This window comes from Nycticebus coucang, chromosome 8 (genome assembly GCF_027406575.1).
Source record: "Nycticebus coucang isolate mNycCou1 chromosome 8, mNycCou1.pri, whole genome shotgun sequence".
Lineage (NCBI taxonomy): Eukaryota > Metazoa > Chordata > Mammalia > Primates > Lorisidae > Nycticebus > Nycticebus coucang.
Genome location: NC_069787.1, coordinates 92,198,934 through 92,224,898, shown reverse-complemented (window position 1 = coordinate 92,224,898; position 25,965 = coordinate 92,198,934). Strand labels below are relative to the sequence as shown.

The 25,965-nt window shown below is 43.8% G+C and overlaps 1 protein-coding gene across 4 annotated transcripts in view; it reads left to right on the top strand.

Moving 5' to 3' along the window:
* The window catches only part of KIF9 (kinesin family member 9), a 79,703-nt gene that overhangs the window by 7,898 nt on the left and 45,840 nt on the right, over nt 1–25,965 (top strand). For all 4 annotated transcript variants that reach the window (XM_053600511.1, XM_053600514.1, XM_053600513.1 and 1 more), the window contains 3 exons: nt 2,932–3,097; nt 5,132–5,238; nt 10,091–10,315. In XM_053600511.1, coding sequence (XP_053456486.1) covers nt 2,932–3,097; nt 5,132–5,238; nt 10,091–10,315 — 498 coding nt within the window. The remainder of the gene's footprint in view (nt 1–2,931; nt 3,098–5,131; nt 5,239–10,090; nt 10,316–25,965) is intronic.

The following is a 25,965-nucleotide window of genomic DNA, read 5'->3' as shown; positions in this document are numbered from 1 at the left end:
AACTCTTATCAAGAGAACTAGAGGCCGGGTGGCACCTGTGGTTCAGTGGGTAGGGCACCAGCCCCATATCTGAGGGTAGCCGGTTCGAACCCCGCCCTGGCCAAACTGCAACAAAAAATAGAAGAGAATCACCTAAGCCCTGGAGTTGGAGGTTGCTGTGAGCTGTGATGTCACAGCACTCTACCGAGGGTGATAAAGTGAGACTGTCTAAACAAAAAAAAACAAAAACAAGAGAACCAGAGGCTGGGCGCAGTTGCTCACACCTATAATCCCAGCACTTTGGGAGGCCAAAGTGGGAGGATCACTCGAGCTCAGGAGTTCAAGACCAGCCTGTGCAACATAGCAGGATCCCCATCTCTTAGAAAAAAGAAATTAACCGGGCGGTGCCTGTGGCTCAGTCAGTAAGGCACGGGCCCCATATACTGAGGGTGGCAGGTTCAAACCCAGCCCTGGCCAAACTGCAACCAAAAAATAGCCGGGCGTTGTGGCTAGCGCCTGTAGTCCCAGCTACTCGGGAGGCTGAGGCCAGAGAATCGCTTGAGCCCAGGAGTTGGAGGTTGCTGTGAGCTGTGTGATGCCATGGCACTCTACCGAGGGCCATAAAGTGAGACTCTGTCTCTACAAAAAAAAAAAAAAAAAGAAATTAACCAAGCTCAGTGGTACACACCTATAGCCTCAGCTACTTAGGTGGCTGAGGCAGAAGGATTGCTTGAATCCAGTTCGAAGTTACAGTGAGCTATGATTAGGCAATAGTACTCTAACCTGAGCAACTGAGTGAGACCCTGTCTCCAAAAAAAAAAAGGTCTAGAAAGATGTATCTATCCCCGTACCCTCAAGAAACCTTCAGAAGGCTATCACAGCCTAGAATGAGAGTGCTACATGTCATTCAACAAACATTTGTGGGCTTACTGTGGGCAGCATGGAGACATTCTTTTTTCTTTTTTTTTTTGTAGAGACAGAGTCTCACTGTACCGCCCTCGGGCAAAGTGCCGCGGCATCACACAGCTCACAGAAACCTCTAACTCTTGGGCCTATGCGATTCTCTTGCCTCAGCCTCCCGAGCAGCGGGGACCACAGGTGCCCGCCACAACACCCAGCAAGAGAATCGCGTAAGCCCAAGAGTTAGAGGTTGCTGTGAGCCATGTGATGCCACAGCACTCTACCCGAGGGCGGTATAGTGAGACTCTGTCTCTACAAAAAAAAAGACTCAAACATAACTATGAAATGTGCCCTGCTGGTCATGATTTCAATGAATGTAGAAGCACAGAGCATTTAATGTGTGAATGGGTGAAGCCTATCTCTCTGCCTTTTTTTTTTTTTTTGAGACAGAGTCTCACTTTTTCACCCTTGGCTACACAGCTCACAGCAACCTCAAACTCTTGGGCTTAAGTGATTCTCTTGCTTCAGCCTCCCAAGTAGCTGGGACTACAGGCGCCTGCCACAACACCTGGCTATTTTTATAGACGGGGGTCTCTCAATGACTGGTCTTAAACCTGTGAGCTCAGGCAATCCACCCCGCCTCAGCCTCCCAGAGTGCTAGGATTACAGGCATGAGACACCATGCCCGGCCAAGCCTATCTTTCTTGATATTAATTTTTCTCTTTGTGGCCAGGTCATAGCTGCTGGAATAGGGCAACTAGTATAAGATTTCAGCAAGAGTCTTTATATCAGAAAGTCCTTATTAAGATTGGAATCTGGGGGCGGTGCCTGTGGCTCAGTGAGTAGGGCACCGGCCCCATATACCAAGGGTGGCAGGTTCAAACCTGGTCCCAACCAAACTGCAACAAAAAATAGCTAGGCGTTGTGGTGGGCACGTGTAGGCCCAGCTACTGGGGAGGTTGAGGCAAGAGAATCCAGGAGTTGGAGGTTGCTGTGAGCTGTGACAGCACAGCACTCTACTGAGGGTGATAAAGTGAAACCCTGTCTCTTAAAAAACAAAAGATTGGAATCTACCCCATGTGTGCCTAAGCCATCTGCTGCCACAGTGGCTTGCTACGAAAATAGCAAGGGGATGTTTCTAAAAAAAAATCTGCTGATTAAGGCGGGATATGATAGCTCTCACCTGTAATCCCAGCACTCTGGGAGGCTGAGATAGGTGGATTGCCTGAGCTCAGGAGTTCGAGACCAGCCTGAATTAGAGCGAGACCCCATCTCTAAAAATAGTTGGTTGTTGTGGTGGGCACCTGTAGTCCCAGCTACTGGGGAGGCTGAGGCAAGAGAATTGCTTGAGCCCAAGAGTTTGAGATCACTGTGAGCTATGACAGCATGGCACTGTACTGAGAGTAACAAAGTCAGACTGTATCAAAAAAAAAATCTGATTACAAATAGTTTGGACATCCTCAATTTACTCTAATTCTAGTGAGTAACTGTGTCTGAGAAGCTCATAGCCTTTCTTTGGCTATTTCATCATTATTCACATTGGCCCATAGCATGTGTGTGGAAGTAGGTATTCATCACAATGCAGAGCTGAAAGAATCCTCCCTGCCAGTAACCAGAGATGAGGCCTTGAGCCCAAGCTAATTCAAGGTCTCTGGCCTAATTCAAGGTATCTCTATGCTTATTGAATGCATCTAAATCTTATTTAATAAGAATTTGATAAGTTTGAGTGACCCCAAATAAATTCCTCATAGATGGGGGAATGAACACAGAGAACACTAGGGTAAGACGTACTGAAACTAGTTAAGTGCTCTAGTCTCCTGATCTTTTCACCCTCAGGGTCATGTGGAACTCCTTGCAGGTCTTCTCCCATCCCCCAAAATTCATCCAGAATGTCAGCCCATATGTGGGAGACCTTATTTCCCTCAGATCAGGCCTTAGATATCAGTGATTTTTTTAAAACCAGTTTCTTAACAAATCTCTCTTTCTCTCTCCCCTCCCACCCTTCTTTTTCTTCCTCCCCACCAACCCTTCTCTCTCTTCCTCTCTTCCTAGAGCATTGATATTCACTTAAAAAAAGATGCCCGGAAAGGAGTTGTCAATAATCAGCAGACAGACTGGTCATTCAAACTGGACGGAGTTCTCCATGATGCCTCCCAGGACCTGGTTTATGAGACAGTTGCGAAGGATGTGGTTTCTCAGGCCCTCGATGGCTATAATGGTAATTTAGTTAATTAACTGTTGTCTTACATAGAACCTGAGGAGCTCATCCTGGAGGAAGAGGTGCAAGTATTTTATGCTGAATAAAATAAAATATAACATCACTTACTAACATTTGTATGCTTATTTGTCTTTGTCCATGTTCTTATGGTATAGAATTTACTATTTGGTTGTTGACATTGTGGGCATAGCCTGATCCAATGTCCTGGGATTCTACCCTCATAGGAAAATAAGGCCCTGGCTCTATATAGGTCATGGGCATTCAACTATTGTTCTGTTTCACATCTCTCAAATCCTAAGTCCTAGTTTTCAAGTTATGTCTTTATGATGAACTTGACAAAATTCAAATATTTTTTACTCTTGGCTAACTGCAAAGAGCTTTTTCCATTTATTCTGTGAGCATAATCAATGTACTTTTCATATTCTATTATGGGATTATTTACATTATCACTAAAAACTTGAGTTTGATTTTCTTAAAAACAACTTTATTGGGAAATTGTTATAAACTTGTCAGTCTAAGATTATTTTAAAAATCTTAAAAAGGTTTAAAATCCTTTAAAATATATATATATATATCTCTACACACACACACACATATAGTTTGTATGCTTTGTCATCTGGTGGCTGCTGACTAGAATATTCCCTGTTTTGCAAGTTAGGTTTTGTATTTAAAATCCATCGAATAGCTGGGCATTTGTGGCAAGCACCTGTAGTCCCAGCTGCTTGGGAGGCTGAAGCAAGAGAATCCACTTTAGCCCAAGAGTTTGAAGTTGATGTGAGCTATAATGCCATGGTACTCTACCAGAGGCGACAAAGTGAGACCCTGTTTCAAAAATAAAAATCCATTGAATATGGGTGCCCAGACATCCTAACTTATCCTGCATAGGTATGGTCCCCACTGACCCAAAGACGTTTTTATGACGCCCTATGGCAGCGGTTCTCGGCCTGTGGGTCGAGACCCCTTTGTAACAATGAAAATACATCAGGGCATTAGAAAGGTTGAGAACCACTGCCCTAAGGGGATGTGGCCCTGAGGAATTGGAGACAGAGGAACACCCAGGGAATCTTGAGCACTTGGTGGATTAAAACCACAGATGGACTCAGAGGCTCGGCTGAAGTGACTCCTTCCGTTCATTTCTATTGGGTTAATAGACACCATTTCTGGCTTCAGTTCTGATGCTGAATCAGGGTCCCTGGTTTAAAACCTGTAAATTCCAAGAACTAGAGCATCTGTGTGACAAAGGCAAATGCTAATTCCTTAGTCCAGCATTGCCCAGGTAGCTCTACAGGTCAATGCCCAGAAGAAACCTTTGGGATAGGCTCTGGGCTCTGGCTCTGGCTCAGACTCCCTAAGCCAAGAGTAAGAGCTGTTGGGAGCTGGAGTCCAAAATGACTGTGTAGTTTGTGTCCCAGAACTTGGTGTGATGGTAGACCTAAAGGACATAAGAGGGACAGATGCATGTGTTCCCAGAGTGGAGGCCATGCAATCAGATCAGGGCCTGATCATGTGGTCTATTTCTGGTAGTGATATGTACCCAACTAGAACTCTATTCTGCGGGAACTTGTAGACTACAAAGAATTTTTGCCATTGATAGGAAATGCCCCATTCCACTCCATATTTTCCTAGAGATTCCCTTCTTCCCTCTATAGGGAAGTTGATGCTTTCTCCAGCCCCAAGATCCTGGCAGCTTTTTGAGAAAAGGCTAGAGTCTGATGCTCCTCTCTCTTCACCTTTTTAGGAAAAATGCCAATTCCTCAATACCCCAAGATTCTCTGTTCTCATCTCTGGGTGAAGGGAACAGTAGAGCACTGTATGGAGCACAAATTCAGGGCAGATGTCCTTTATTTTGAGCATTTATGTCCTTGTTGCCCTGCCTGCCTACTCTCTTCCATGGTGGAAATCCTGATGTCCTTGGCCACTGGCCATCTTCACTCCAAGGGTCCTGGCTGGTATTGGGCATGCTGAGGGATGGGAGCGCTGACCTTGAAGCTATTTTTCTGGATGTCACTGAGACATGTTTTGAAATGTTCACAGGCACCATCATGTGTTATGGGCAGACGGGAGCTGGCAAGACATACACCATGACGGGGGCAACTGAGAATTACAAGCACCGGGGGATCCTCCCTCGTGCCCTGCAGCAGGTAGAAAGTGGGCCCACGGGTGGGATGCCGCATAGTTCCCCTTTCTGCCATAGCTGCTGCTGACCCCAAACCAGCTTCTAGAGGCAGTGGGGCTACCCCTCAAAGGAGTTGCAGTTGGTACTGGTACTACTGCCACCTGAAATAGGACACACAGGGCTGAAGGGGGAGTAGGATCAGAGGTCTCAGGAAACCAGATGTTCAGGTTTTATACCCTCACCCATACCTGCATTGAGCCTGCTTCCTCATTTATGAAAAAAGGAGTCAGGTATACTAATTGGTCTCTTGCTCCAATGGTGTATGACCCTGTAATTAAGGATTTGGAGATCCTAATTGTGTTCCTTCCTGGTTTTTTTTTTTTGAAACAGAGTCTTGCCCTGTTCCCTGGAATAGAGTGCAGTGGTGACATTATAGCTCACTACAGCCTTGAAGATATGTAGGCTCAAGGATCCTCCTGCCTTAGTCACCCAAGTAGCTAGAACTATACATGTTGCCACCATGCCCAGTTAATTTTTAAATTTTTTGTCTTGCTGTGTTGTTCAAGCTGGTCTGAAACTGCATTTATGTAATCCTGTGGTTTCTGTGTAATCCCAGAATCCAGGGATTACAGGTATGAGCCACTGCACACAGCCCTTTCCTAGTTTTATGTGGGGAATATGGACCCTGGCCTGCTCTGGCTGTTTCTACCACCATAGCCCCTGAAGGAGATAAGAAAAATATGTCCTGAGCTTTCAGGACTGTGTAGAAGCCTGGGTAATAGGCTCAATGCCCATAGCACATTGGTTACTGTGCCAGCTACATACACTGAAAGTGGCAGGTTCGAACCTGGCCTGGGCCAGCTAAACAACTGCAACAACAACAAAAAAATAGCTGGGTGTTGTGACAGGCGCCTGTAGTCCCAGCTACTTGGGAGGCTGAGGCAAGAGAATTGCTTAAGCCCAAGAGTTTGAGGTTGCTGTGAGCTGTGATGCCAGGGTACTCTACTGAGGGCGACATAGTGAGACTCTGTCTAAAAATAAATAAGAAGCCTGGGTAATATGACTGAAGACAATATAGAATGGCCTTCCTTTGAGCCCCCCTAGCCTGGGTTCTGTGAGGACTCTCTGGTTGGAGTTTGGAGGCAAAAGGTCTTTCCCCAAAAGCATCTTGTGGTTTTACAGTATTGTCCTATAAAAAGTATAGACATCCTCTAGTATATAAACTATATATGCTCTAGTTTTTGAAGTAAGGATTTAATATCCCACTGTCAAAGCTTAAGTATCTTAGCATCTTACACTTCAGTAGTCTAATCCAGTGACATTCAATGGAAATAAATAAATGTAAAGGCGCAGTGGCTCACACTTGTAATCTCAGCACTTTGGGAGGCCAAGGCAGGTGGATTGCTTGAGCTTAGGAGTTCGAGACCAGCCAGAGCAAGAGCAAGACCCCTCTCTAAAAATAGGTGGGTGTTGTGGCAGCTGCCTGTAGTCCCAACTACTTGAGAGGCTGAGGCAAGAGGATCACTTGAGCCCAAGACTTTGAGATTGCCATGAGAAGTTAAAAATAAAAGATTAATTCTAACTATATTTTATTTAACTCAACACATTTAAAATATTTCCACATATCAAAAATTGAGATATTTTATATTCTTTTTCTCATACTAAATCTTTGAAATCCAGAGTGTTTTTTTGGTTTGTTTTTTTGAGTCAGAGTGTCAAGCTATTGCCCTGGGTAGAGTGCTGTGGCATCACAGTTCACAGCAATCTCCAACTCCTGGGCTCAAGGGATTCTCCTGCCTCCACCTCCCAAGCAGCTGGGACTACAGGCACCCTGCCACAATGTCCTGCTATTTTTTGGTTGCAGCCATCATTGTTGTTTGGCGGGCCTGGGCTGGATTCGAACCCACCAGCTCAGGTGTATGTGGCTGGTGCCTTAGCCGCTTGAGCCACAGGCACCGAGCCTTTTTTTTTTTTAGAGACAGAGTCCCACTTTATTGGCCTTGGCATCACAGGTCACAGCAACCTCCAGCTCCTGGGATTAGGCGATTCTCTTGCCTTAGACTCCCAGGTAGCTGCGACTACAGGCGCCTGGCACAACGCCCGGTTATTTTGTGGTTGCAATTGTTTAGCTGGCCTGGGCCGGGTTCAAACCCGCCACCCTCGGTGTATGTGGCTGGTGCCATAACCACTGTGCTATGGGCACTGAGCCAATCCCTGAGGTCTTGTCTTCCACTAAGACAGTGATTTTCAGCCGGTGTGCCATGAAAAATTTTACAGATCATTAATTAAATTATTTTTAAAGGAGTTCAAAACACAGTAAGTATATTCTTTTTTTCTAACTTCTTTTTTGGGATCAACATAATTTAAGTGTGCTGTGAAAGTTTTAACTATAGGTTCAGGTATACTATAAGATAAAAAAGGTTGAAAACACTGCTCTAAAAGTTTAGATCTGTGCTGTTCAAAATGGTAGACTAGCTACAAAAGGCTGCTGAATACTTGAAATGTAGTTAGTGCAAATTAACTGAATGTTTTTTTTAGAGACAAAGTCTCACTTTGTCGCCCTCAGTGGAGTGCTGTGGCATCACAGTTCACAGCAACCTCCAGCTCTTGGGCTTAGGCGATTCTCTTGCTTCAGCCTTCCGAGTAGCTGGGACCACAGGCGCCCACCACAATACCCAGCTACTTTTTGTTGCAGTTTGGCCAGGGCCAGGTTCAAACCCACTACCCTCGGTATATGGGGCTGGTGCCCTACTCACTGAGCCATAGGCACCACCCAAATTAACTGAATTTTAAAAACTGATACTCAGGTGGTGCCCATAGCTCAGTGGGTAGGGCTCTGGCCACATACACCCAGGCGGGCAGGTTCAAAGCTGGCCTAGGCCAGCTAAACAACGATGACAAGTGCAACCACAACAACAAAAAATAGCTGGGCATTGTGGCCAGCGCCTGTAGTCCCAGCTACCTGGGAGGCTGAGGCAAGAGAATCGCTTAAGCCCAGGAGTTGGAGGTTGCTGTGAGCTGTGACATTACGGCACTCTACCCAGGGCGACAGCTTGAGACTGTCTCAAAAAAAAAACCAACCTGATACTCAATTCAGTTATTGGTAAACTTTTAAAGTATGTATGGAACAATCTGGGCATGTAAATTTACTTTTCAATTCTACATTTCATGAATTTCTGTATTTCTGATGAATATTTAGTGTCTAAATTGAAATGTGTTGCAAATATAAAAACACTCTGGGCAGCACCTGTAGCTCAGTGGGTAGGGCATTGGCCCCATATACCTAGGGTGGCAGGTTCGAACCCAGCCCTGGCCAAACTACAACAACAAAAAAAATAGCCAGGTGTTGTGGCAGGCGCCTGTAGTCGCAGCTACTCGGGAGGCTGAGGCAAGAGAATCGCTTAAGCCCAAGAGTTTGAGGTTGCTGTGAGCTGTGATGCTACAGTACGCTACTGAGTATGACATAGTGAGACTCTGTCTCAAAAAAAAAGGATTTCAGGGATTATCTAGTCCAATTCCCCATTTGAGAAATGAAGATCCATAGAGGGAGAAAGACCTGTCCAAAGTCACTTGCTTGGTAAGTCCTGCAGAGGGTCTTAGAAGTTAAGAAGGCTGAGTTCTGGCTTTACGTCTTCTACCTTTGCTACAAGTAACCATAGAGAATTCTATTGCATGGAGTCTTCCATAAATGGGTATTACCCCTTCCCTGCCTCAATCACAGAGGGATTATGAGGACAGAATTAAATAATAGATATGAAAAGCCATAGCATGCTGAAACCCTACAAAATAAGAGATTTTCCAAGTCCTTTCCATTTATTATGACTCTACTTCTTGGGACTATATAGGTATTAGCCAATCTGTAAGTCAAGCCTCAAAACCAAATCATGATGGTAAATATCATCCAATTAACTAATAATAATTGTTGATTAAGGCTGGGCATGGTGGCTTACACTTGTAATCCTAGCACTCTGGGAGGCCGAAGCCGGTGGATTGCTTGAGCTCATGAGTTCGAGACCAGACTGAGCAAAAGCAAGACCTTGTCTCTATTAAAAATAGAAAAACTGAGGCAAGAGGATCACTTGAGCCTGAGTTTGAGGTTGTTGTGAGCTATGATGCTGTAGCATTCTACCCAGGGTGACAGCTTCAGACCCTGTCTTAAGAAAAAAAAAATTGTTGATTAAGGCCGGGTGCGGTGGCTCATGGCTGTAATCCTAGCATTTTGGGATTGCTTGAGCTCACTGGTTCAAGACCAGCCTGAGCAAGAGTGAGACCCCTGTCTCTAAAAACAAAACAAAATAGACGGGCGTCGTGGTGGGCGCCTGTAGACCCAGCTACTTGGAAGGCTGAGGCAACAGAAACACTTAAGCCCAAGAGTTTGAGGTTGCTGTGAGCTGTGATGCCATAGGACTCTATTGAGGGTGACAAAGTGACACTCTTGTCTCAAAAAAAATAATAATTGTTGATGATGACCGTCATACCAACTAAACTGTGAATTCCCTAAGGACAAGGGTTATCTTATACTTATGATCTTCCCTCCTAAGAGCTCCCCTAACACTGTTGAGTTCTGCTCTTGCCTGTAATCCTAGCACTCTGGGAGGCTGAGGTGGGTGGATTGCCTGAGCTTGGGAGTTTAAGACCACCCTGAGCCAGAGCAAGATCCCATCTCTGAAAAAAAAAAATAGCCGGACATTCAGACATTGTGGCAGGCGCCTGTAGTCCCAGCTACAAGAGAATTGCTTCAGCCCAAGAATTTGAGGTTGCTGTGAGCTGAGACACCACTGCACTCCACCAGGGGTGACAAAGTGAGACTCTGTTGCAAAAAAGTAAAATAGAAAAGAGTTCTACTCTTGGTGATTGCTGTTCAATCTCCCATCTAGGTTTTTAGAATGATCGAAGAACGTCCCACACATGCCATCACTGTGCGTGTTTCCTATTTGGAAATCTATAATGAGAGCCTGTTTGATCTCCTGTCCACTCTGCCCTATGTTGGACCCTCAGTCACACCAATGACCATCGTGGAAAACTCTCAAGGGGTCTTCGTTAAGGGGTTGTCAGTCCACCTCACAAGTCAGGAGGAGGATGCATTCAGCCTCCTTTTTGAGGTGAGATGATCAAATCTAAGAGTTCTTTTCCTTTCTTCTCTCCCTCCTTCCTTAATTTTTCACTTTGATAATCAAAATGAAAATTGGCTGGGCACAGTGGCTCATGCCTGTAATCCTAGTACTTTGGGAGGCCGCAGCCAGTGGATTCCCTGAGCTCAGGAGTTCAAGACTAGCTTGAGCAAGAGGAAGAGGTTTGAGACCAGCCTAAACCAGAGTGAGACCTCATCTCTAAATATAGCCAGGTGTTGTGGCAGGTGCCTGTAGTCCCAGCTACTTGGGAGGCTGAGGCAAGAGAATCGCTTAAGCCCAGAAGTTTGAGGTTGCTGTGAGCTGTACTCTACTGAGGGCAAAATAGTGAGAATCTGTCTCAAAAATAAATAAATAAATTTATTTTATCGGGGCGGCGCCTGTGGCTCAGTGAGTAGGGCGCCGGCCCCATATGCCGAGGGTGGCGGGTTCAAACCCAGCCCCGGCCAAACTGCAACAAAAAAATAGCCGGGCATTGTGGCGGGCGCCTGTAGTCCCAGCTGCTCGGGAGGCTGAGGCAAGAGAATTGCGTAAGCCCAAGAGTTAGAGGTTGCTGTGAGCCGTGTGACGCCACAGCACTCTACTGAGGCGGTACAGTGAGACTCTGTCTCTACAAAAAAAAAAAATAATAATAAATTAAATAAATAAATAAATAAATTTATTTTATCATGGGACCTAGCAGTTGTCCTAGGTACCTACCCAAGAGAAATGAAAGCATATACAAAAAGATTTATATACAAATATTCATTGCAGCATTATTCATAATAGCCCAAACTGGAAATAACCAAAATATCTTTCAGCTTGTTAATGGATGAACAAAATATGGTACATCTACACAATGGAAAACTAGCAGTAAAAAAGAACGGAGTGCTGACACATGCTAGAACATGAATAAACCTCAAAAACATGCTGATGGCCAGGCGGCTCACGCCTGTAATTCCAACACTTGGGAGGCTGAGGTGGATGGATTGCCTGAGCTCACAGGTTTGTGAACAGCCTGAGCCAAAGGAGACCTCATCTCTAAAAATAGCCAGGTGTTGGGCGGTGTCTGTGGCTCAGCAAGTAGGGTGCTGGCCCCATATACTGAGGGTAGTGGGTTACACTGGGCCCCGGCCAAACTACAACAAAAAAATAGCTGTGGTCCCAGCTACTCAGGAGGCTGAGGCATGAGAATCACCTAAACCCAAGAGCTGGAGGTTGCTGTGAGCTGTGACACCACAGCAATCGACTGAGGACGACAGAGTGAGACTCTGTTTTAAAAAAATAATAATAAAAATAGCCAGGTGTCATGGTGGGTGCCTGTAGTCCCAGCTACTTGGGAGGCTGAGACAAGAGAATCGCTTAAACCCAGGAGTTTGAAGTTGCTGTGAGGTGTGACTCTACAGCTCTCTACCAAGGGTGACAAATTTGTCTCAAAAAAAGGAAGTCAGTGACAAAGGACCACATATTCTAAGACTCAATTCATATGAAATGTCCAGTGTCCAGAATGGCCACAGCTACAGAGACAGAACATCAGCAGTTGCCTGTGGGAGGGAGTGGGAATTGACTGCAACTAGACCTGAGAGTGGGGGGTGTTTTAATCCTTTTAAAAACAGGATGGGGCTGATGGTTGTACAACTCTAAATTTACTAAAAATCATTGAATTGTATACTAAGTGAATTTTATGGCATTTAAAAGCCATATAAATATCCTCCTCAGAGGTGATTTTTGCCTGGATCCCTTGTGTCTACAGGGAAGAGAGAGTCTCCTGAGTAGCAGCAATGGGGCATTCTTGTCATATTGTTTCTCTTCAGGTTTCACTATGAAGAGTGAAGTTTGGTGTAGGTTCTCAGTGGCTTAAAGAAGGTTAAAGAAGGTCCGAGTTTGTGAGAAGTTTTAATCAGGAATGTGTTTATTCATATCCCTTAGCCACTCTCCTGACTTGTATGGTAATCATTTCCTTGGTCTTCTTTATAGCTTTACCTCCTGTCCCATGCCAGATATACCTCCCAGACAGCATTGTTTTTTGGCGGGGGAGGGAGAGTTTAAAGGGTTTTGTTATGTTTTCTTGGAGACAGGGTCTAGCTCTATCTGCCAGGCTGGAGTCCAGTGGTGCTATTATAGATCACTGTAACTTCCAATTCCCAGACTCAAGTGATCTCCTGCCTTGGCCTTCCAGAGTACTAAGATTACAGGCATTAGCCACTGTACCTGGCTCTTTTACCTACTTTTTTTTTTTTTTTTTTGAGACAGAGCCTCAAGCTGTTGCCCTGGGTGCAGTGCCGTGGCATCACAGCTCACAGCAACCTCAAACTCTTGGGCTTAAGCGATTCTCTAGCCTCAGCCAATTCCTGGGCTCAAGGGAGTCTCCTGCCTCCACCTCCCAAGTAGCTGGGACTATAGGTGCCTGCCACAACGCCCGGCTATTTTTTGGTTGTAGCCGTCATTGTTGTTTGGTGGGCCTGGGCTGGATTTGAACCCACCAGCTCAGGTGTATGTGGCTGGTGCCTTAGTCGCTTCAGCCACAGGTGCTGAGCCTCTTTTACCTACTTCTAATGTGAAGTTTATCCATGTTCTTGGTGTATTTTTTCCCCATTTTCATCATTGTGTCTTTTTTATTTTTTTCCGAGACAGACTTACTTCGTCGCTCTCGAAAGAGTGCTGTGGCATCACAGCTCACAGCAACTTCAAACTCTTGGGCTTAAGCAATTCTCTTACCTCAGCCTCCCAAGTAGCTGGGACTATAGGTGCCCACCACAATGCCTGGCTTTTTTTTGTTGTTGCAGTTGTCACTGTTGTTTAGCTGGCCCAGGCTGAGTTCTAACCGCCAGCCCCAGTATATGTGGCTGGTGCCGTAACCACTGTGCTACAGGTGCTGAGCCCCTATTTTCTTTTTTTTTTAAATTAAATCATAGCTGTGTACATTAATGTAATCATGAGGTACCATGCGCTAGTTTTATATACAATTAGAAATATTTTCATCACACTGGTTAACATAGCCTTTCTTGCTTTTTCTTAGTTATTGTGTTAAAACATTTATAATTATTCTACATTTAGTAAGTTTCACCTGTACCCTTGTAAGGTGCACCATAGGTGTGGTCCCACCACTTACCTTCCCTCCACCCATCCTTCTCCCACTCCCCTCCCTTTCCCCTTTCCCCATATTCTTAGGCTATAATTGGGTTATAGCTTTAATATGAAAGGTATAAATTAGTTTCATAGTAGGGCTGAGTACCTTGGATACTTTTTCTTCCATTCTTGAGATACTTTGCTAAGAAGAATATGTTCCAACTCCATCCATGTAAACATGAAAGAGGTAAAGTCTCCATCTTTCTTTAAGGCTGCATAATATTCCATGGTGTACATATACCACAATTTATTAATCCATTCATGGGTTGATGGACACTTGGGCTTCTTCCATGAGTTAGCAATTATGAATTTGAACCCCCATTTTCATCATTGTATTCCATTGTACGAATATACTACAACTTAATTATCTATTATACCTCTGATGACAGTTGGGTTTTCTCATTTTGGGGATATTTTAGACAATGCCACTAGAACATTCTTGTATGAGTATCCTGGTGCACATAAATGTGGATTTATCTAGATAAAACAAAAACTGTAATTGCTGAGTATTAGACTATGTGTGTCTTAAGCTTTGTTAGATGGGTGCCAGCTATTATCTATAATGGTACACTCACATTGTGGGCTATCAGAATTTCCATTATTCTGAGTTAAAAAATTTAGCTGGACTTCCTTGTTCATGTCTTTAGCTCTCTCTCAAAACAAGGTCTTGCTTTGTCACACAGAGTGCAGTGGCGTGGCATCATCATAGCTCACTGAAACCTCGAACTTTTGGCGTCTACTGATCCTCCTACCTCAGCCACCTGAGTAGTTGGGACTTCAGGCACACGTTACCATGCCTGGCTAGTTTTTCTATTTTTTCTTTTTTTTTTTTGTAGAGACGGAGTCTCACTTTATGGCCCTCGGTAGAGTGCCGTGGCCTCACACAGCTCACAACAACCTCCAACTCCTGGGCTTACGTGATTCTCCTGCCTCAGCCTCCCGAGTAGCTGGGACTACAGGCGCCTGCCACAACGCCTGGCTATTTTTTGGTTGCAGTTCGGCCGGGACTGGGTTTGAACCTGCCACCCTCGGCATATGGGGCTGGCGCCTTACCGACTGAGCCACAGGCGCCGCCCTAGTTTTTCTATTTTTGGTAGAGATGGAGGGCTCATGCTTGTTCAGGATGGTCTCAAACTCCTCACTTCAAGAGACCCTCCTACCTCAGCCTCCTAGACTGTCAGGATTATAGGCATGAGCCACTGCTCCTAGCTCCTTATTCCTGTCTTTTTTTTTTTGCAGTTTTTGGCCAGAGCTGGGTTTGAACCCGCCACCTCTGGCATATGAGGCCGGCGCCCTACTCCATTGAGCCATAGGCACCATTCTCTTTTTTTTTTTTTTTTAATAGAGTCTCAACTTTGTTGCCCTTAGTAGTGTGCCATGGTATCATACTTCACAGCAACTCCAACCTCGTGGGCTTAAATGATCCTTATTCTTCCAAGTAGCTGGGCCTATAGGCAGCTACCACCACGCCCAGCTATTTTTAGAGACAGGGTCTCACTCTTGCTCAGGCTGATTTTGAACTCCTGAGCTCAAGTAGTCTACTTGCCTCGGCCTCCCAGAATGCTAGGATTATAGTTGTGAGCCACAACCCCAGCCTAGTCATGTCTTTTGTTTATTTTCTTTATAGACAAGTTTATTTCTCTTACTTATTTGTATAAGTTTTTTAGTCTCTTTTTTCCCCCTTTCTTTTTCTTTTTATTTCATGGGGCACCATACACTGGTTTTATAGACCATTTGACATATTTTCATCACACTGGTTAACGTAGCCTTCCTGGCATTTTCTTAGTTATTGTGTTAAGACATTTATATTCTACATTTACTAAGTTTCACATGTACCTTTGTAAGATGCACCGTAGGTGTAATCCCACCAATCCCCCTTCCTCCACCCATCCTCCCCCTCCCTCCCCTCCCTCTCCCCGTTCTCCATATCTTAGGTTACAACTTTCACATGAAAGCCATAAATTAGTTTCATAGTAGGGCTGAGTACATTGGATACTTTTTCTTCCATTCTTGAGATACTTTACTAAGAAGAATATGTTCTAGCTCCATCCATGTAAACATGAAAGAGGTAAAGTCTCCATCTTTCTTTAAGGCTGCATAATATTCCATGGTGTACATATACCACAATTTATTAATCCATTCGTGGATCGATGGGCACTTGGGCTTTTTCCATGATCTTTCTTCTTTTTAGAGATACAGTCTTTCTCTGTCCACCTAGGCTGAGTGCAATGGCACAATCATAGCTCACTGCAATCTGTATGAGCTCTTTTTTTTTGGCAGTTTTTGGCCAGGGCCAGGTTTGAACCCACCACCTCTGGTATATGGGGCCGGCGCCCTACTCCTTGGAGCCACAGGTGCCACCCTGTATGAGCTCTTTATATGTCCTGAAAAATAGTTCTTTTTCAGTTAAATATTTTGCAAGTATCCTCTATTTCCCATGGCTTGTTTTTTCCTTTTTTTTTTTTTAAACTTGCTTTTTGTCTTTTTTTTTTTTTTTAGAGACAGAGTCTTACTTTGTCACCCTTGGTAGAGTGCCATGGCATCACAGCTTCCAGCAACATCCAGCTCCTGGATGTGGCACCTGTGGATAGAGAGGGTCCACTGTACTTAATTTCTCTGAACCATAATTTCCTCATTTACAACATGTTTGTAATAAAGACAGATCTAATGTTGTAAGACCTACTATTATGTGAGGTGTGACAATTAAGTTTGTGAACTTGCCACTAACAAAAATTCTTAATTTTAGGTTAATCAACTGTGTGTAATTTTTTTTTTTTTTTTGAGACAGAGTCTCACTATGTCGCCCTCAGTAGAGTGCTGTGGTGTCACGGCTCACAGCAACCTCCAACTCTTGGGCTCAAGTGATTCTCTTGCCTCAACCTCCTAAGTAGCTGGGGCTAAAGGCACCTGCCACAACTCCCAGCTATTTTTCTGTTGCAGTTGTCATTGTCGTTTTAGCTGGCCCAGGCCGGATTCGAACCTGCCAGCCTCAGTATATGTGGCCAGTGCCCTACCCACTGAACTACGAGGGCCACCAGATTTTTTTTGTTGTTGTTTTAGTTTGTTTGTAAAGAACCCTTAGGAAGATTTAAAAAACTCTAATCTGACACTATTTTTTAACTGCAATGCTTTATTCCATTTGCACTTAAATGTAATTACTAATATATTTGGGTTTAAATCTGTCAAATCATTGCATGCTTTCACTTTGTCCCATGTGTTCCACATTTGTTTAATCATATTTCCCCTTTTACTAGTCTGGAAATAATATATTCATTCATATTCATATTCTTTTTCTCTGTTTCTCAGTTTACCTTAGGACTAACAACGTATTTATATAATGCACATGCATATGTGCACAAAAATGAGTGCATGTGTAACTGGTGAAATCTGAATAGGCTCTGTGGATTATACCAGGGTCAATTCCCTGATTTTGATATTGTGTTGTATTTATATAAGAGGTTATCATTGGGAGAGGCCAGGTAAAGGAGCACATGGGACCTACCTGTATATTTCTTTGCAACTTTCTATGAATCTATAATTATTTCAAAATAGATTATCTAAAGGCTCAGCACCTGTAGCTCAGCGGTAGAGCGCCAGCACAAGCACTGGAGCTGCCGGGTTCGAATCCAGCCCAGGCCTGTCAAACAATAAGGACGACTACAACCAAAAAATAACTGGGCATTGTGGTGGGAACCTGTAGTCCCAGCTACCTGGGACTGAGGCAAGAGAATCGCTTTAAGCCCAAGAGTTGGAGGTTGCTGTGAGCTGTGATGCTATTGTACTCTACCAAGGGCGACATAGTAAGACTCTGTCTCAAAAAAAAAAAAAAAATTGTCTAAAAATAAAACAATTTTAAAAGCTAACATTAATCAAAATGTTTTCCCTCCTCTTGTCCATTAGGGCCTTAGGATTATTGTCTATCTTATGTTTTTGTTTTTAATCCCACTAAGCATTATTATTGCTATTTTATATAATTAGCAGTCTTTTAAATTTACCCTTATGTTTACTATTTTCTTTGCTTTTCCTTTGATTTCTCTTTAACATTTATAAGGGCCAAGGAGCAAGGTTTCCCTTTAGCCCGCTGAAGGTTCACTGAAAAATCAACTGACAAAAAAAAAAAAGATTAGAGAAAAAGCATACAAATTTATTTAATGTGCATACATAGGAGCTTTCAAAATGAAGACCCAAAATACCGGAAAATTGTCTATTTTTATCTTAGGTACCAGAAGATATGGAAGCCATGTAGAAATATGATTGGGAAAAAAAGTATGATCTAATGCTAATAGACTGAGTAGGGAAATCTAGTAAGGACTATCTGTTTACATTCTTCTTTGCCTCTCTGAGCATGTATTCCTTCTAACTATGGGATAGGTCCCTTTCTGGAAGAGGAGTCTTATGAAAGTAGATCAGATACTTTCTTTTGTTTTCTTTCATTTTCTCTTCTCTTTTTTCTTTTTGTGAGACAGGGTCTTATTCTGTTGCTTGTACTAAAGTGCAGTGGTATCATCACAGCTCACTGCAATCTCAAACTTCTGGTCTCAAGTGAGTCTCCTATCTCAGCCTCTTGGGTAGCTGAGATGATAGTTATGTGCTATCACACTTAAGTTTTCTATTTTTTGTAGAGTTAGGGTCGTGATCTCAAGATATCTTTCTGCCTTGGTCGCCTAGAGCACTAGGATTACAGATGTGAGTCACTGCACCCAGCCCAGATAATTTCTTTATGCCCAATTTAAAAATTTTTCTTTTTAAATTTTTAATTTTTTTTTTTTTTTTTTTTAGAGACAGAGTCTCACTTTATCACCCTTGGTAGAGTGCAATGACATCACAGCTCACAGCAACCTCCAACTCCTAGGTTTAGGCGATTCTCTTGCCTCAGCCTCCCGAGTAGCTGGGACTACAGGCACCTGCCACAACGCCCGGCTATTTTTTTGTTGTTGTTACAGTTTGGCCGGGGCTGGGTTTGAACCCACCACCATTGGTATACGGGGCCGGCGCCCTGCTCACTAAGCCACAGGTGCCGCCCTAAAATTTTTCTTTTTTTGAGATAGACATCTTGTTCTGTCTCCCAAACTGGAGTTTCCAGTGGCACAATCATAGCTCACAACAGCCTTGAACTCCTGGACTCAAGCAATCTTCCAACATTGGGCTCTCAAAATGCTGAGATTAGAGGCATGAGCTACTATGCTTGGCATGTGGACGATTTTTACATAGACTATGTTTAGGTTTTATGGCTGGCTTTTAAGAAAAGGGGTTCTGGTTTCTATGGCTTGCCCTGTGGAAGAGGGATTTAGTTTCTATGGTTAGACTCAGGGGAGAATGGAATTAAGAGACAGGAGAGCAGATATAGGTTGTAAGAATTGGCTTGTATAGCCAGGTATTGTGGCGGGCGCCTGTAGTTCCAGCTACTTGGGAGGCTGAGGCAAAAGAATTGCTTCAGGCCAAGAGTTTGAGGTTGCTGTGAGATGTGATACCACGGCCTTCTACTGAGGGCAACAAAGTGAGACTCTGTCTCAAAAAAAAAAAAGACTTTGGCTCGTGAAGCTGTATCTGAGGACTTTATTTTGGGGTATTACTTTCTGAGCGCCAATACCTTTTATCAAGAATTATTTTCAGGCCAGGTGAGGTGGCCCATGCATATAATCCCAGCATTATGGGAGGCCAAGGTGGGTGGATTGCTTGAGCTCAGGCATTTAAGACCAGTATGAGCAAGAGCGAGACCCCATCTCTACTAAAAATAGAAAAACTAACTGGGCATTGTGACTGATGCATGTAGTCCCAGCTACTCAGGAAGATAAGACAAGGGGATTGCTTGAACCCAGGAGTTTGAGGATGTTTTGAACTATGATACCATGGCACTCTACCCAGAGTGACAAGAGAGAGACTCTCAAAAAAAAAAAAAAAAATTTGGCTTGCAGCCTCTAGCTTGGTGGTTAGGGTGCCAGCCACATAAATTGAGGCTGGCGGGTCAAACCCAGCCTGGGCCTGCTAAACAACAATAACAACTGCAACAAAAAAATAGCCAGGCATTGTGGTAGGTGCCTATAGTCCCAGCTGCTCAGGAGGCCGAGGCGAGAGAATCCTTTAAGCCCAAGAGTTTGAAGTTGCTGTGAGCTGTGATGCCGCAGCACTCTACTGAGGGCGACATAGTGAGACTCTGTCTTTAAAAAAAAAAGGGGTATTTTTCTTCTTCTTGATTTATTTCATTCTTTTTATTTATTTATTTTTGAAACAGTCTCACTTTGTTGCCCTGGGCAGAGTGCCATGGCGTCACAGCTCATAGTAACCTCAAACTCTTAGGCTCAAGAGATTCTCTTGCCTGAGCCTTCCAATTAGCTGGGACTACAGGTACCCACTACAACGTCTGGCTTTTTTAGAGATGGGGAAGTGTCTCGCTCTGGCTCTGGCTCAGGCTGGTCTGGAGCCTGTGAGCTTAGGCAATTCACCCACCTCTGCCTCCCAGAGTGCTGGGATAATAGGCATGAGCCACTGTGCCCGGCCTACTCATCACTGTTTAAAATATATATTAGTCTAGGTTCCCTGAGAAGCAGAAGCCAAAATGGGATTAAATGTGCAAAGTTTTTTTAGGGAGATACCTATCTAAAGGAAGTAGGAAGGAACCAGGTTAAGGCTGGAGAGCCACCAGACCGTGATGCAAGTCTTACCTCAAATGAAGGGAGGGAAGGTTGGTAAACGCATTCTAGGCTGCTATGCAGTATAAAGAAGTTTCAGGCTTGGCTCCTATAGTGCAGTGGTTCCAGCACCAGCTACATACACCAAGGGTGGCAGGTTCAAACCCAGCCCAAGCTAGCTAAAAGACAATGACAACTGTAACACAAAATAGCTGGTCGTCAGCTTGGCGCCTGTAGCTCAAGCGGCTAAGGCGCCAGCCATATACACCAGAGCTGGCAGGTTCGAACCCAGCCCGGGCCTGCCAAACAACAATGACAACTATAACCAAAAAAATAGCTGGGCGGGCGGCGCCTGTGGCTCAAGGAGTAGGGCGCCGGTCTCATATGCCAGAGGTGGCGGGTTCAAACCCAGCCCCGGCCAAAAACCACAAAAAAAAAAAAAAAAAAAAAAAAAAAAAAGATTAAGATATACAAAAAAATAGCTGGGCATTGGGGCGGGCACCTGTAGTCCCAGCTACTTGGAAGGCTGAGGCAAGAGAATTGCTTAAGCCCAGGAGTTGGAGGTTGCTGTGAGTTGTGATGCCATAACACTCTACCGAGGGCAACAAAGTGAGACTCTGTCTAAAAAAAAAAAAAGTTTCAGCAAGTCTATTGGGAGTCCTTGAGTTGGCCAAAAAAGAACAGATCTACATTAGTATTCCTGCAATACTCCGTCATTGCCTAGAAGCATCCATGGAGACATGGTGTTTCAGTTTCCTACTGCTGCATTAAAAATTACCACAAACTTAGTGGCTTGAACATATATTTATTATCTCACAGTTTCTGTGGAGTCAGGAGTCCAGGTATAGCTAGGCTAGGTACTCTGCTTATAGTCTTACAAGGCTGCAAGGAAGACATTGTCTAGGCTGTGTTCTTTTATGTATCTTAGGGTCCTATTCCAAGCTAGCATGGTGGTTGGCAGAATTCAACTGCTTGTGGTTCTAGAACTGAGGCCCTATTTACTTGCTGGTTGTCAGCATGGGGCTACTCTCAGCTCCAAGAGTCTGACCACAATTGGTTGCCTTGTGCCTCTCTCATAAGGTCTCTCAAAGGCCTTCTCACAACAGAGCAGCTTACTTTCTCAAGGTCAACAGCAGAATTTTTTTGAAAGGGCTTACGTGATTACGTCAGGTCTAAATAGGATAATCTGCTTTTGATTAATTTAAAGTCAGCTGATATGATGATGCTTTAATTACATATGCAAATCTCTTCACCTTTGCTATATTCTATTATTTAGAAGCAAGCTACAGGTTGCTACAGGTCTTCACCACAACCAGGGAGAGAGAGCTACATAAGGGCATGGGTCATGAGAGGTCACATGTGGCTTCCATACAAATGCAGTGATGGATTTCAGAGCACAGCAGCTGAGACCCTCATTTAGTTAAGTTCCCTACAGAAAAGCTATGTGGTACATTCTTTTTTGTTTGTTTGTTTGTTTTGTAGAGACAGAGTCTCACTTTACCGCCCTCAGTAGAGGGCCATGACATCACATGGTTCACAGCAACCTCCAGCTTTGGGGCTTACGCGATTCTCTTGCCTCAGCCTCCCGAGCGGCTGGGACTACAGGCACCCACCACAACGCCCGGCTATTTTTTGGTTGCAGTTTGGCCGAGGCTAGGTTTGAACCCATTACCCTTGGTATATGGGGCCAGCGCCCTACTCACCGAGCCACAGGCACCACCATATGAGGTACATTCTTACGACCGCCACAAAAAGTAATTTTTGTGTATGGCTGATTTTAAAAGTTTGACTTAATGTTTTGTTTTCTGCAGCCTTACTATGAATGATGTGTCTATGTGAAGACTTTTTTTTTGTTTTTTAAGAGCCAGAGTCTCACTTTGTCACCCTTGGTAGAGTGCGGTGACGTCACAGCTCACAGCATCCTCCAGCTCTTGGGCTTAGGTGATTCTCTTGGCTCAGCCTCCCAAGTAGCTGGGACTACAGGCACCCACCACAATGCCCAGCTATTTTTTTGTTGCAGTTTGGCCAGGGCCGGGTTCGAACCCGTCACCCTCAGTATATGGGGCCGAGGCCCTACACACTGAGCCACAGTTGCCACCTGTGAAGACTTTTTGTTTTTTTTTGGTAGAGACAGACTCTCAATTTTTCACCCTCGGTCGAGTGCAGTGGTATCACCCTGCTCACAGCAACCTCCAACTCCTGGACTTAGGTGATTCTCTTGCCTCAGCCTCCTGAGTAGCTAGGTCCCGTGAAGACTTTTTTAAAAAAAATTTCTTGTGGTAGTAAGAAATCTTATTGGGCTTCTTGAACATGGAAAGAATTTTTCATCATTTCAGGGAAATTTATCACTTAATCTTTCTAGAATTATCTTCTCCCATTCTCTTATTCATCTGTTCTAAACACTAATATAAGACCTCTTATCCCTTTTCCATTTTTTTCCTACTATTTTGTCTGTGAGGTATTTTTGGTACCTTTTTGTGATCTTTCAGTTCACTATGTCTTCTTGTCTAATTTACTACCAGTCATATCCACTGAGTTTTTAATTTTTATTTTATTTTTTTGTTTCCAGAAGTTCTATTTAGTTCTTCTTCAAAAGTGCTGTATCTTATGGTTTTCTGTTAGATAATTTCAAGCTTATGATTTATTTCTTTAAACGTAGTAAGCATAATGATCTTTGATACTTCCAATAACTGAAGTCTCTGTGGGATTTTCTGCTCATTCACTATTACCATTCTTTGTTTGCTTGTGTTACTGTTCCTTTATCAGTGTGCTAGTCATTGCTGTTGAAAAATTATTTGTGGGAACCCCTGAAGGCCTAAGAAGAATGTGCTTTCCGCCAGAGAGGTTTTGAATTTGCTCCTACTAGAGCATGTGGATACAATATCAGTAAGGGACCACAGGTTTAGGTTTTCTGACCACCAGGACAGGCCACAGCTTCCCAGGGAGATGGTTTTATTTTGTTTTGTTTTGTATTTCTGTTTCTTCTCTGTAAAGTGCAAAAGCAGCCCTCTTTACCATCTTCTATGATTGATTGGGAGTAGGTTTAGTTTGGTTTCTCCCATACATGGAGGGTAGAGTCTGTGTGGTTGTAGCTTAATATGTGTGTGTTGGTTGGAAGGGAAGTCTTTTCTATGATTCTTTACCTTGGGGCAGCCTTGGACATTGACTGTTATTTTCTTTTTTTTTTTTTTATTGTTGGGGATTCATTGAGGGTACAATAAGCTTGACTGTTATTTTCTTCAACCCAAGTTTTAGCCAGGCATAGTGTGAATGAGAGTCTAGGGCCTGCTGTCCCTTTAAAAATACAAAATTAATTATTTTTTATAATTTGTAAAAGTAATACGTGTTCACTGTAAAAAAAAAAAGGCACAAAACTGTATAAAAAAGAAAAAATAACCTATAGGCTACAACCCAGAAAGGACCATTATTATTATTATTATTTTTTGAGACAGAGTTTCATTTTGTTGTCCTTGGTAAAGTGATATGCCATCAGAGCTCACAGCAACCTCAAACTCTTGGGTTCAAGTGATTCTCTTGGCTCAGCCTCTCAAGTAGCTGAGACTACAGGCGCCCGCCATAACACCTGGCTAGTTTTTCTATTTTTAGAGACAGGGTATCACTCTTTCTCAGGCTGGTCTCGAACTTTTGAGCTCAAATAATCCACCTGCCTGAGCCTCCCAGAGTGCTGGGAGGTATGATATAGGTATAATATAGGTATGATATAAATGGCCGGAGTGCTGGGAGGTATGATATAGGTATGATATAAATGGCCGGCCAAAAATGGACGTTATTAATATCTTAGTGGTAGCATGCTGGTTATTTCTTCTTCTTTTTTAAAAAAAAATTTTTATATTTTTCTTTCTTTTTTTTTGTAGAGCCCTTGGTAGAGTGCCATGGCGTCACACAGTTCACAGCAACCTCCAACTCTTGGGCTTAAGCGATTCTCTTTACTCAGCTTCCCAAGTAGCTGGGACCACAGACACCCACCACAGCATCCCACTATTTTTTGTTGCAGTTTGACCGGGGCTGGGTTTGAACCCACCACCTTTGGTATATGGGGCCAGTGCCCTACCCACTGAGCCACAGGTACTGCCCTAGTTATTTCTTTCATGAATACTTTTATATTCCTTAGATCATTCATGATTTTGGACTCTATATTTCTGTGTTATTAAAAATTATTTGCCTGCACTCTGAGAGGCCAAGGTGGGTGGATTGCTTGAGCTTACGAGTTTGAGACCAGCCTGAGCAAAAGTGAGACCCCATCTCTACTAAAAATAGAAAAATTGAAGCAAGAGGATCACTTGAGCCCGAGTTGGAGGTTGCTGTGAGCTATGATGCCGCGGAACTCTACCCAGACCAACAGCTTGAGACTCTGTCTCAAAAAAAGAAAAATTATTCATATGGGGCTGGTGCCCTACCCCTTTGAGCCACAGGTGCCGCCCTACTCACACTTTCTTATGAAAGATAGAACACAACTGTAGCCCAGGATGAAGGAGAGAAATGGAGTGGGAAGGGAGGGGAGGAGAGAGGTTTGATAGAGGGAGGGTAAACAGCAGGACCACATCTATGGTACATATTGCAAGGGTACAAGTCAAATCTGTCAAGTGTAGAACATAAATGTCTTAACACAATAATCAAGTAAATGAGGCGAAAGCTATGTTGATTGGTTTGATGTAAGCACGTCAGATTGTATAAAAAAAAAATCAACGCATTGTACCCCCACATATGCATAAATGTATTCTTTTTTTTTTTTTTCTTTTTGTAGAGACAGAGTCTCACTTTATGGCCCTCGGTAGAGTGCCGTGGCCTCACACAGCTCACAGCAACCTCCAACTCCTGGGCTTAAGCGATTCTCTTGCCTCAGCCTCCCGAGCAGCTGGGACTACAGGCGCCCGCCACAACGCCTGGCTATTTTTTGGTTGCACTTCAGCCGGGGCCGGGTTTGAACCCCCCACCCTCGGTATATGGGGCCGGCGCCTTACCGACTGAGCCACAGGCGCCGCCCGCATAAATGTATTCTTGATCTATGTGTATATGACTTAATAAAAAAAAAAAAAAAAAGAAAGAAAGAAAGAAAAAGTATTTACCTGTCTGGGTGTGGTGGCTAACGTATGAAATCCTAGCACTCTGGGAGGCCCAGGCGGGTGGATTACTTGAGCTCACGAGTTTGAGACCAACCTGAGTAAGAGCAAGACCCTGTTTCTAAAAACTAGCTGGGCATTGTGGCGGGCACCTATAGTCCCAGCTACTCAGGAGGCTGAGGCAAGAGGATTGCTTGAGCCCAAGAGTTTGAAGTTGCTGTGAGCTATGATGTCATAGCACTCTACCCAAAGTGACAAGAGTGAGACTCTATCTCAACAATAAAAAAAATTATTTGGCTCAGCACCCATAGCTCTGTGGTTAGGGTGCCAGCCACGTACACTGAGGTCTGGTGGGTTCAAGCCTGGCGTAGGCTTGCTAAACAACAATGACAACTGCAACAGAAAAATAGCTGGGCGTTGTGGTGAGTGCCTGTAGTCCCAGCTACTCGGAAGGCTTAGGCAAGAGAATTGCTTAAGCCCAAGAGTTTGAGGTTGCTCTGAGCAGTAACGTGACACCATGGCACTCTACTGAAGGTGACATAATGAGACTCTGTCTCAAAAAAATAAAAAAATTATTTGCCAACATTTTCCTGGCTGTCTAATATTCTATTGTACAGCTAAATTATTCCCTAATTGTTGGATATGCAGGTTGATGCCAATGTGATATTTTTGAACATTTTAAAGGCTCTTGATTCTTTTCATCACCTTGCTTTTCAGAAAAACGCAGTTAATACATCTCTAGCAGCAGGTGAAGGTATTGATCTGGACTTATAAACTTCTTTATTAAAGAAGTTTTCCTGGAAGA